General features: G+C 36.0%; 1 protein-coding gene across 1 annotated transcript; it reads left to right on the forward strand.

Moving 5' to 3' along the window:
* Positions 1-11,025: 11,025 nt before the first annotated feature.
* On the forward strand, positions 11,026-13,560 carry LOC125051997. Its single transcript, XM_047652638.1, has 4 exons — positions 11,026-11,640; positions 11,891-11,968; positions 12,598-12,748; positions 13,388-13,560. Exons 1-4 carry the CDS (start codon positions 11,026-11,028, stop codon positions 13,558-13,560), a joined length of 1,017 nt encoding a protein of 338 aa, XP_047508594.1.
* The last annotated feature ends 208 nt before the right edge of the window (positions 13,561-13,768 follow it).

Consider the following 13,768-nt stretch of genomic DNA (forward strand, 5'->3'; position numbering starts at 1 on the left):
TCAGCGCTGAGGGTGTGTGAAGCGAGTTACAGAATCGCAGGGCTGTGAAGTGAAATTAACAACATTTTTTTAATTTGTAACTTGTATTTATTTTATATCTTGTATAACTGACGTCTCTGCTGTTACACTATTGAATTTATACATGTTTTGACAATTTTTTTCTTAAATCACTTTTAAATGAAACAAAGCCTGAATGAGCTGCAAGCGAAATTTTTCAACGACATGTGATACATTTCCTATCTTTCTGTATCGACAACAAAAGACTAATAATCAAATAAAATTTAGACATTGTGTAATGATTACAATATTACATACTGCATGCCACATTCTTATATAGTTAATTTACAATACTTTAGATGCATTAAAGCAAAAATATTGATGTATGCGTTGTGAGTTGAGTGTGGACGTTTATGATAAAAAATGGTAGAAGCTTATTAGTATCTAGAATTTACTGGTAGGTAACCGTTCGTTGCCATACTATACACACTGCTCCTGAACGTCAATCATACTATAAGAACGTCATAAATGCTCTTGTTATAATAAGCTATCGCTCCTATGGTAAACATGATGTATATTTAGATTCCACCTTTGGCCACCTTTCCTTATAAAGTAACCATTAATAGTTATTCATGGTTACATGGTACGTAACTGGTATATTACTTCTCATGTTCTCATTACCTTAGGGATAAGCTTAACTTGGCTGAATACAATAAAATGTGGCTTCTGTAGCGTGAGACGAAGTTTCGGTTCCTAATGATATCTAGTTGTGACTCAATTCCATCTAAACTCCGGCGCAATTTGTGCAAATTGCTCTAAGAGGAGTCGAGATGTTATCAGAAGTTTGATGTTATAGAGCGATAGTAGGCGAATATGAACGCTGCAAAACAAATAATTCTAGTTAATTTTAATCTTAATGTATAAGTAATAAAGAGTTACGAGAATTCCGACAGAAGATTTCCGCTAAAAAATCACTCTCTGTACAAATATCAAGAGAAGAACTTTCTGTGCAGCCCTGCGATTCTGTAACTCACTTTTCGAACTCACACAGCGGTTTTCGCATCGGCGGTCGCTCTCAAATCAATCGTGAAGCAGTCATTTTATGATTTGGCATTCTGATAAACAATAAACTACAAGCTCCCACCTTTTCAGAATGCCAAATCATAAAATGACTGCTTCACGATTGATTTGAGAGCGACCGCCGATGCGAAAACCGCTGTGTGAGTTCGAAAAGTGAGTTACAGAATCGCAGGGCTGGTAAATCTATATAAACCTTTAAGCTACCTCCTGCAAGTTTCAGGTTAACAGTAAATCAATTGACTACGTAGTTAAGAAGATAGCATTTCAAAATACTAATTTTTAACCATAAATCATTTCATAGCTTTTACCGTATAATAATGAAACGAAAAATGTCCATCGAAATAGGCACAAAGGTAGTTTTTCTTATGTCACCATTATAAATTCATCAGTTATAAGCATTTTGTGCAGTCTATAGGATTCTCAAAGTTCGAGACTGTACAGATGTTTATGTATGGTTGTCTTCATAGTGATAGGTTTAACTATCTTTTATAAGATAATTCTTAATTTGTTGCATTTGGCGCGCATGGCTATACATAACTAAATGTATTTAAAAAAATGCCAAACATAGGTTTCGAAAATACTTTTGAATATATTAATTATAGTTTTAGATTTCCTATATTATTTATTATATTGAATTTCCGATTGACCGTGCCCTATTTGTTGCCAAACAGCTAGCTTACACTACACAATAAATATAATTAGATTCATATTCTAAGCTTGTCCAAACAAGAATATGCTAATATGTTCACAGTGGTGATCTGTTAATAATTCGATTTGTCACGGATCACTACACTTTCTATTAGGATATACCATGGAGTCCCTGTCACAGGTCTCCGACTTACTAGGTAGGCCTCAATCTGAATTATATTGTACATAGCTAAACAAATAATTTTTTGAAGTTATACTTCTTTAGGCGCGTTATGAAGAATTTATGAGAGTGAAATTTTACGATGCGCGCGCACCGTGACACAAAATTATCAGTATGGGCGCCGAGCGTGCGCGAGCGAGATGGGAATAAGGCAATCTACAAGTAAAAAGAAATAGAATATGCGTGACGTTAGCAGCTATGACAAGAATTTTGAATGACCATAATGACATTTGTAGTACCTTTTAAACAAATAAAGGAGTTTTAATTATTTTTTCAAAGAAATTTAGCAATGCTTTTTTACAAAGACCGAAAGATTTATTGTTACTTAGTTAAAAGGTTATGAAACATATCTAGTTACTAAATTGAATAATTATGAAATAATAATTATTATTAATATTAATTAATAATTGAATAATAAACTAAATATTAAATATTTTTAAATTATTAACGCTAAATATTTATTATTAATTATTTAATATTTAAAAAAAAATAAAGAAAGCCAAATAAGTATAACTTCTTACGCGCGTACATAAGTACACGCACCATTTGTTTTTTTGTTTTTTGGAGTGTAGTGTCACTAATGGTTAAGACATATGAATAAAGATGTCATTGAGACAAAATCCTTTTTTGACATGCGTGAGTAATGACAAACAAATTTGTATGAAAATAGTCACGTGACAAAACGTCAGCTAATGTCATTCTAGCGAAATCATAATTGTTTCAGACTAGGTACCAAAGCTGATTACCAACATTCATTTGAATCTAACAAACTTCAAACGAAACAGCAGTAGCAAGCAATGTATGTATGATTACACTGAAGTAATTTAAAGAAAACATTTCCATTCATGGGTGCAATAGAAAAGTACTGGACACTATTGGGTTATGAATATGACTTCGCACAAAGGGATGTATTGTAATCACCCCAGGCTCAGAAGACGTCAGTGACACACTAACATAGAAGGGGTTTTTTTAATGCACCGCAGTGCATTGAACTCGCAGTTTATTCATCCGAGAATCTGCAATCCCTTGATCCACCCTCCACTAAGGGGTGTTTGAACGTGTTATAGTGGAAATATTCATCGCGGAAAAATGTAGAGCCTTCCACGGAAGGTGTATTTTAATAGAAAACCAGTCCGCGTGCATAATTATTGTCATGCCTAGAAAAGAAAAACCTTGGTATTTAATCTTACTTCTTTTTTTGTCTTCAATATACCCGTTTTCAATAAAATCCTTCAATGAAGTTGGCATATCAGTACTAGTTATAAAAATGAAATATTTGTATTTTGACATTTGTATTGTATTGTAACATATCAACTTATGAACTGCCCGTCAGATTTCGAAAATTCTTTCGCCATACTACACTTTCCCTTAGTAAACTTATATTAGATTATACTTATTTCCAAAGTAGTAAAAAATGTTTTATATTAAAATGTGATCAAAAACATATTTACAAGCGATTTCTTCCAGGCAACCCTAACATGTAACAATTAAAACGAAACACCTACAGAGGGTAAAGTACAAGAAGTGAATTTTACTTGTAATTTTTTTAATTAACAAAAAAAACTCAAAATAACATGTAACTATAACTAAAATAAAATAAAGTAAAAACTAAAGAAAAATATTAATAATAATATATATAAACAAAAATGTAAAAGCTAATCCAAAGGTTAATTGCGTCACGATTAATACATATAAGTAGTGGCTAATTACGAGCAGAAGAAAAATAAATGATGTGATCATATTTATTCGATGTTATAGATTAAAATAACTCCGTCACAGAATGAATAATAAAATATAATGAATGTTAACTACAAAAGGAAACGTTATTTTAGAATGCTGTTTTCTTGTATTATGGAAATTATTCTAAACTAAAAACATGATGGAAAAATTAAAACGCTCCTTTTACGAAGATAACTTTATCTTTTCACAACAAAAGAAAAACGCCCCTTGTTTCAGCTATGGAATATGAAACGGTGAAAATTACATAATTAGTCTACACGGAAAGCAAGCATTCATTTCAAGATAGCAAAATAAGAAAAGCAGCATCCTTAAATGGATGGGTTCTGTATTTCAAATATAAAACCTTAAAATTTAACAAAAACCATGGTCTTAATTTTTCACATTATTAATAACTCGAAAAGAAAGTATACTACAGATGAATACGATATTAAAATTATAATGCTATTCTAATTAAATAACATTTGCATAGCTCACTTTCAATAAATATATATATGGGCGGATGCCCTTCATTATTAGAATCAGCCATGTCTTAATAATTTTAATGTTGGTCACCAAACTCAAAATCTATTTACTATTCATTAGGAAATCTCTTAAACAAGCACTTTCAATTAGTTTTGTAACAAAAAGACACCAGATTATTTAGAACAAAAGCGATTCGTCGCAGACGTGGTGCGCTCGCCGTTGACGTTCGAAACACTCCAAACGATTTCAACATGGCCGCGCTGACCATCGATACGACGCTCCGCCAGACTTGACAACTGTCAAATCTCGTTCCAATATTTGCAGTATTTCTTAACATGGCGCTAGGAATGCGCCGTCACGGCCGGACTGACTTTCGACCGTCCTCGGGCGCATCAGATTGCAGTCCTGTAACAGTGACACAATCAATCGGACAGGTGTCAGTAAATCTACCCGCTCGCCCAACCTGACAAGCTATGACTACTAGACGTAATGCTACTGTCATACAACTATGACTATCAGAATAAAAAAAGCGTGTGTCCTTTCGACCACTCATGGACCGGACGGCACCTTTTTCTAATCACTTAACAAACATTACACTCTTTATCTAACAAACATACTCACAGTATCAATTTGGACCGGACGAGTGTGTCCTTTCGACCAGCCACTCGTGCATGGACCGGACGACACTGTCCCTTCGACCAATTGACACCTAAGATTGGACCGGACGGGTGTGTCCTTTCGACCAGCCACTCGTGCATGGACCGGACGACACTGTCCCTTCGACCAATTAACACCTAAGATTGGACCGGATGAATGTGTCCCTTCGACCAGCCGCTATCAGCTGCGTGGCCCGGACGACATTATCCTTTCGACCAATGAACACTTACGGTTGGACCGGATGAATGTGTCCCTTCGACCAGCCGCTATCAGCTGCGTGGCCCGGACGACATTATCCTTTCGACCAACGAACACTTAAGGTTGGACCGGATGAATGTGTCCCTACGACCAGCCGCTATCAGCTGCATGGCCCGGACGACATTATCCTTTCGACCACCTTCACACACACACACACACCACACCACGTTATTCAATGACTCATCTCACTAATCGTGCCAACATAGTTAAGTAAACTTCAGCGCTTACAGATTACACATACCTATAAGTTACGGACTGTCTTGCTCTGCGTGAATTCGGACCTCATGCTCAAAGATTTCGCGATCTGAAATGTTACTTAGGGTATCAGACTCCGCTGTAAGCGTGTCTGATCCTGCGGACAGTGTATCGGAGCCTGCAGTCAATATATATCACAAACATTCGGTCTGTCGAGGTGACTATTATCGAGTTCAACATCGTTCGGCGCCGTCATGGCCTCTTCTTCAGTCATCAAACTAGTAGATATAGAAGATATAGAAGATATATAGAAGATATAGAAAACTAACCCGTCATGACCCCGAGGTACTGGACGCAAGTTCTCGTGCGCGTATTTGAAAGTACGATGTGAACCGGTTATGCTTTTCAACTCGTAACGGTCATTATCTAATACTGCGATTATTACATAAGGACCCCTAAACTTCCTATCTAACTTGGTTTGGTTGCGTTTACAACTTTTGATGAATACGAAATCGCCTTTAGAAAATGGCTTGATAGTAGCTCGACCCTGGTTAAATCGTAAAGTATCGGATGCGGCTGCCCTTTGTATGTTAAGAGACGCATCTTGCCTAGCTGACTCTACGTCAATTCGCTGTTCTTGTTCTGAATCTGGACTTGAACACCTAATTCTCGACATACCTAGAGATTGAGAACGGATACCGAACATGAGTTCAGTTGGCGTAAATTTGGTGACTGTAGACCTAGTACTATTAAGCGCTAATTGCACATTACCTAACTCGTCACGCCACGCTTTATTGGGATCGTTTTCGATAATCGTTAGCAAACTTTTCAAAGTGCGCATCACACGCTCGACTTGCCCGTTTGCCTTGCTGGAGCCAGTTGCTATAAAATGCAGCTTAATGTTATGATCTGAACAAAAGTTCTTGAAATCCTGGCTAACGTAACGCCTGCCTTGATCAGCTATTACGCGCTTAGGTGCTCCAAAAAGGCAAACGGCACTTTTAACGGCTTGAACCGCACTAGCTGCGTCTAATGATGAGGTGTGCTCTAATAATACGTATTTAGTGAACGCATCAATAATTACTGAACAATATTCCTTACGGTCACTTTTTCCACTTAGTTTGCCGGTGAAGTCTATATGAATCGTGTGCCACGGTACCGGAGCTTTTGGAATAGAATGTAGCTGCACATGCTGAGTACCTGAGGGACCTTTTGATGCCTTGCAGACAATGCAAGAGTCAATAAATTTTCTAACGCACTTGGACATCTGAGGGAACCAGTACTGTTCGTACAGTTTGTCCAGTGTTTTGTCACCACCCAGATGTTGTAACTCGTTATGAACGTGATTAATCAAAGTCCATATTAGGGAGCGAGGGACGACTGGCAGCCATGATATAATCTTGTTTCTTACAACCTTCCTATAAAGAATGCCATTCCTAACGTCATATGTCTGACCAACCGTTTCAGGAAAATCGTTATTATTGTGCTTGTTGATCAAGTCTTGGACCTCTGCATCACGTTTCTGTTCTACAGAAAGCCAACCCTGATGTAATTCTACAAAATTTACTATCTGAATTGTAGGTTTTGAAGAGACTTGTGACTCGGAAATTGAGCTATTGGGGTCCGGCAGGGGATTTCTAGAAAGGTAATCCGCGTGTTCCATGCCACGACCTTCGCGATATATGATATCGAAATCGTAGGCTTGTAAAAATGCCCACCAGCGATGAACACGTGGGGTTAGGTCAGTTTTAGATTTCGATGCTTTTAATGAGTTACAGTCCGTGAAAACCTTGAAACGTCGGCCGTATAAATAATGCCGGAAGTGTTCTACCGCTCGTACGACTGCCAGCGTTTCCAGTTCGTATGAGTGGTAGCGGGATTCTACTTCAGAGGTTCGTCGGCTAAAGTATTCTACAACATGGGGCAGGTCTTTCTTTTTCTGTATTAAGATCGCCCCATATCCCTCCAAGCTAGCGTCGCAACGGGTAAGTCCGGGTTAAAGATCATCAGAACTGGTTCGGAGGTAAGCATCTGTATAATGGTATTACGGATATGGGCGTCGTTGAACAGTTTTATGGGGTAGACCCCTATCAATCAATTTCTAACTCTCCTGTGTTCACGCGTTTACGGGGAACACTATCCACAAAACTGCTAGCATATTTGTCTAATAGTCTAATAAGGGCATCTCTATCATCAGCTGCCAAATCCGTATCTATCCGAGTAAAGTATGGCAGGTAACAATCGCCTCACAAACATATAAAGTAAGGTATGGCTGGTAACAATCGCCTCACAAACATTAACTTCAAATTATCATTATTAATTTTGACGCTCACACCGTTTTCTAAAATGTCCCTACCTATTATTACAGGATCCGTAAGACATGAGTCTGGTACTACATGAAATGTCAAGAGTTTTATAAAATTTTCAAAATTAACCTCACTCGAAATCTGTGACGTAGATTTTATTTCATCACCACCAATGCCCGCAAGATACACAAAATCATTGCGCACAGTCCTTGGGAACTTAGTATAATAGCTCTCTTTTATCAACGAGCAAGACGATCCGCAATCAAACAAAAAGAAAGGAGACTGACTCACCAGATGACATCCTCAAGGTGCCCCTCAACAGCCAATGTTCGCAGATATTGACCTATTACCTTGCAGTAGATCCACCACCTTTTTCCTTTTCTTTACAAATTGTTGCTATGTGTCCAACTTGACCGCATATATAACAGGTTACGGTAGAAGTTTTCTCGGGGGCACGTGTTGCAGTTGACGGATCTTGCTGCTTAGTCATCCAAGAAGAATCTTCTCGAAGACGCTTGCCGGTGTCCGAGGATTCCACAAAAATGATATTTACCAGGAAATCTTGCGTCCACAATTCTAGGTCGCTTGAAATCAGGCTCTTGGATTTCAGTAACCCCCGATCTTCGCTTTAGGGAAATGCCTCTTAAGATTCTAAACAACTGAGGTTTAATAGTGACAGTATATGCGTTTAGCTCACGGCATATCAAATCATCCTTCTGACATAAGACCGATATGACGTATCCAGTTATAAAATCTTGACATTCGGATTTTAGGTATAGTTTCGATCATATTCCATAAGCGCAGGCGACTCTGCTGCAGTTTCTTTTGTTCCAATTTGAAAACGCAATATTTCATCAAAGAAGTCTTGAAATAATTTTGGTTTACAAAATCTAGCCATTAAACTTTGTTTTACATTCTCCCATGTCAGCTCATACAAATTTAACTTGCTCAAGAAAGCTGCGCGCCCTTTCAGTATACTGCTAAGAGCTAGAGAAATCTACGCCCTCTAAATGTTTAGTCAGTACTTTAAGCTCTGTAATTAAGACCAACCTTCTATATCCGCGTCTGCGTCTACCGGATTAAACTCTACGAATTTCACTGAACTATACTGGGCGTTAGCAGTTGCCACCGGTGGTTGCGTTGTCGCTAACATCCGAGGAAGTAAAATTTCCATGTTACTTAACAACTTCAAGGCGCTATTTTAGTCAGGTGGTTGTTTTTGCACGGTCAGTAGCGCATGGGATCCCACTTCTGATATGGGCGGATGCCCTTCATTATTAGAATCAGCCATGTCTTAATAATTTTAATGTTGGTCACCAAACTCAAAATCTATTTACTATTCATTAGGAAATCTCTTAAACAAGCACTTTCAATTAGTTTTGTAACAAAAAGACACCAGATTATTTAGAACAAAAGCGATTCGTCGCAGACGTGGTGCGCTCGCCGTTGACGTTCGAAACACTCCAAACGATTTCAACATGGCCGCGCTGACCATCGATACGACGCTCCGCCAGACTTGACAACTGTCAAATCTCGTTCCAATATTTGCAGTATTTCTTAACATGGCGCTAGGAATGCGCCGTCATATATTAAAACAACTAAACATAAAATTAACCCCCTATTATAAAAATAGATACATATTAACCTAAACTTTTAATATTACTGTAATAAGTAATATACCTTTAATTATTTACATACGTTAAATATCTATTACTCTTCCGATAGTCAATGCACATATTTTATTTATGTTTGTTAATATTAGCTACTATCGCGAGAGGGAACCTTAAACTGGTAAAAGATCGTAAAGGAGAGATCAAGTGTCGAGTTTGTAAGAATAATTAGCAGCTCCTTTATTAATTCCGACGAGAATGCAATTATATAAGCACACTCCGCTAAACAGCGATGCAGTAATAATTAATGCTTATTACATTATATTCATGACACTATAAATTATAAACCAGAACCGCATTTAGAACCAAATCCCGTTTGTATGCTATTATCCTATAAAAACCCCGATGTCCGGTATCCATTTATTTTGATGTATCTGAATACAATGTTGCGCTTGAAGTCCATTAACGTACAGGGCCCAAAAGCTGTTACAGAATTACAGCTCGGCACAAACGACCTCTTCAAGTGGATTTCAATTCAGGGTATTTTCACCTATTTGTCTATAGACCTAAAGAACAGTTTCCCCTAAAGTTATTTTGACGTGAGTAACGTAGCTATGAAGAATGTTCAGTAAATATGCACTCGTGATAGTCATTTCGCAACAATACGAATATGCATATTGGCTTTTCAATTCGAGTACCGCTGTCATGAAAACTATAATGTCTTTTTGTTCCTGAACGTTTAGTCAATAGGGGGATTGCCTTTGTAAAACACAGCGTTTACGATTTATAAACTTAACATTGTTAGTAAAAACCATGGCTTTAGTTACATAAATGTCTTTGACAGTTTTATTCACACCATGTCAGTTACTTGAACCCAAAGGCAGAATTTTTTTAAAGTTCCTTTTTCAATTTAAACAGATAACGTTGGGCTTATATATTGCTAATTGTAACACAAAATCTGATAACAAATTTATGTAAATCGAGAATATTAATGTAAAATGATGCATGTGACTTGAAAAAAAAATTCATATATATATAATCGGGAATCAGAGCATATATATTAGGTATATGATTTGTGGTTGAGTAGATTGTGATTAAAAGTGAGATCGGTCCCTTGAACCCGCTGCTCGTTATAATTTAAGCTAAAAGTGTAATTTGTAATGTTAAAAGGAATCATTGTAAATTAAACACTGTATGATATTTATTCGTGTCTTTTGTGCTCGCACTTTACCCACATGACGCCCATTAAGCCCGCTAATGACGACGTCCATATCGATGGAGTGACGATATATCTCTCTGACGTACATATATGTATTTACTAGCTGACCCGGCAAACGTTGTTTTGCCATGTACCGATATTATTTCTAGGAAACATTTTTTTAGTTCAATAAAAATAACTATCTACTATTATAAAAAATTGGGGTGAAAATTAAGGGTTGTATGTATTTTTTAATGGCACATTATAAAAAAATAAAAATTTCGTCCAAAAAATTAAATGTTAGGGGTGGACAACCCTTATCACTTAGGGGTATAAAAATAGATAGTAGCCGATTCTCAGACCTACTGAATATGCATATAAAATTTTATAAAAATCGGTCAAGCCGTTTCGGAGGAGTATGGTAACTAACATTGTTATACGAAAATTTTATGTATAAGAAAATATGCATAGCAGTCATTTTACAACCTTTAAAATCCATTAGTAGATTAAAATGACAGTTAATTGACATGTTAACTTTATTTAGTACCACAAGTATTAGCAAGGTGAATTTTAATGCATTTGAAAGTCACCTTTGAAACCATACGTAGTGTACAAAGCTGATAAAAAACGTTTTAGAAATAGAAAAAAATCTCTATGAAGACTTTAAAAAGGTTTATGTTCTACCGAATGCTCTTCGGATATTATTACGATTTTAGGTCCCCCAAATTGGTAAATGTTTATAAAGGAATCTACTGCGCTGCTTTTGTTTTGATTACCAGTATATGTGTATGTTACAACATGACATTTAATATCACCAATTCCGTTGTGTACACATTGACAGAATTTTATTTCCTAGTAATAAAATCGTTTTTCTTTGAGAGTAAGATCGAGGAATATTTCTACAAAATACTTAAATTAGACAAGATGTTTCGAATTGAACATAGAATCATTTCTTTAAAAATGTACTTCATTTTTATATTTGTGTTTATACTTCAATTGGTAGTGTTCTTACTCAATTCTAATAAGTCATATTTTATTTTTCTTATTTCTCTATCAATCTCTATTAGTTATATCCCTCAAATTATTGTTTTTGATGTACTACATAGTCGAATCAAAATTGTAAGACATATTATATCGTGTAAATATTGCATCAATTTCCGAAGGCGAGACAAGATATTGTACAAAATTTTTTGGGTAAAAAAATGTATTATTTATTATAAAGAATTATTAAACAATATTAATTGCATAGAAAAGGAACTCAATGTAACAGTGAGTATTTGAACAGTTGTGTAATGTATATGTTAATCGCTATCATTCATGGTCGAACTATATATTTTTTAGACAGATACAGATTAAAATTCAAACGCCTGTGCTAATCAGTTTTTAAAACTTTTTTCTAAAGAGATATTTTATTTTTATTCCCATGTTTTGTATCGTGACTGAACTTCGAGGTCGTGCGTTTACCACTTACCAATACAATAATTAGCTCCTCCTTAAGTAATAATTTCTATCATTTCAGCTGTTGATTTCAATTATAGTTAATTATCCAGAAACATTATTTCAATTTTGGAATTTCATGGTCCATTTTTTACAAAAGGTAAGAGCCTTTTTTACACAACAGCCCTGCGATTCTGTAACTCACTTCACGAACTCACACAGCGGTTTTCGCATCGGCGGTCGCTCTCAAATCAGTCGTGAAGCAGTCATTTTATGATTTGGCATTCTGAAAAGGTGGGAGCTTGTAGTTTATTGTTTATCAGAATGCCAAATCATAAAATGACTGCTTCACGACTGATTTGAGAGCGACCGCCGATGCGAAAACCGCTGTGTGAGTTCGTGAAGTGAGTTACAGAATCGCAGGGCTGAGGGCAAACGGTCAGGAGGCTCATCTGATGTGAAGTGATACCGCACATGGACACACTGCCAGAAGGCTCGAAACTACGTTGTGGCTATTAAAAAATACGCTCTTTTCTTGAAGGATCCTAAAAGTCGAATTGGTTCGGAAATACTTCAGTGGGCAGCTCGTTTTACATAGTGGTGTTGTGCAAAAAATGCCTTATCTATCCAAAAAAACAGGCTTAACCATTAGACAATTTGGCAAACACATTTCTGTCTGTGTTTTTGTTAAAAAAAAATTATAGGCTAGTATGTAATACTATCAGCAATCAGTGCTTTGAACTAAAATTTTCTAGTTCACAGAAATAAAAACATGTAGTTTTTTTCCAGGATTGGACACTATATGATGCACTTTCCGCTTTCTGTCCAGCTGTAATTGTAATATTAACTTTAACGATAGCGGCAATGTTGGCTAGTTCGATATCTCAAGAGTGTAAAAGAATCACTAATATTCTATTGGATCAATACATACCATGTCAAGGTAAAACATTTCATTTTCACAACTTTTTATAAGTTATTCCCATTGGGGCACGGTAAAGACACATTTATGTATTAAACCCACATAGGCCGGGAGATAGTGACACAAAATAGTGGGTCATTTGTACCAGTATGGCGGTTCTTCAGGGAACTCGTCGGATTAATTACGACTTTCAAACGATTTGTTCCACAAAAACTGTAATATTTTCCGATAGTCCATAAAAAATAAGAGGCGGCAGTATCATACTTCTCCGGTGTGACTTACAGCCCGCCATACCGACGCGAATGCGTTGATTTAAAAAAAACAATTCAACTATTTGTACCGTACTGAAGAACCGCCATACTGGTACAAATGACCCATTATTTTGTGTGATCTATCTCCCGACCTAACATCTATATCGAACTATTAACTACTAACAAACAAATAGCAACCGGCAATTATGACATCCCTTTTATCTTTTTGTATGAATATTTGATATAAGTCATCTTTTTCTAAAAATATAACCGTAAGTAAGTAAGAATACAATTTAAATCAGTCTTACAGCACTGTTTCTACGTATACGTTGTCTCTTTCTATTCAGTTTGATAGGGATAATAGTGTATAGCACGTAAGAAATAATAATAAGTAAACACTTCTTTACAGATAAATTACTTCAAATGGAACTTTATCGGGCGTTGTATTATATAACATATCGCCCTTTCCAGTTTTGTATCATCCGAGCCATACCTTTGAGCATTAAAATACCGATTAGCTTTTTAAGCGTTTGTATATCGCATATTATTGTCGCTCTTCAGTTTGGTAATTTTAAAATATAAATGTAATTATAATTTAATTGAAATATATATTTAAAACTATTTCAGAGTTTTCCTTTGTTATTATTTTTATGTTAAGGTTCTAGCGTAAGTTATAAATTAATTGTATCCCTAGTTTTCATATCAATATCAATAAAAATACCATTAATCTTATTTATTACACGAGAAAATAAATTGTTTAAAAAAAGTATAATACCTATCTATTAATTAA

Source organism: Pieris napi, chromosome 8, assembly GCF_905475465.1.
Source record: "Pieris napi chromosome 8, ilPieNapi1.2, whole genome shotgun sequence".
Classification (NCBI taxonomy): Eukaryota; Metazoa; Arthropoda; class Insecta; order Lepidoptera; family Pieridae; genus Pieris; species Pieris napi.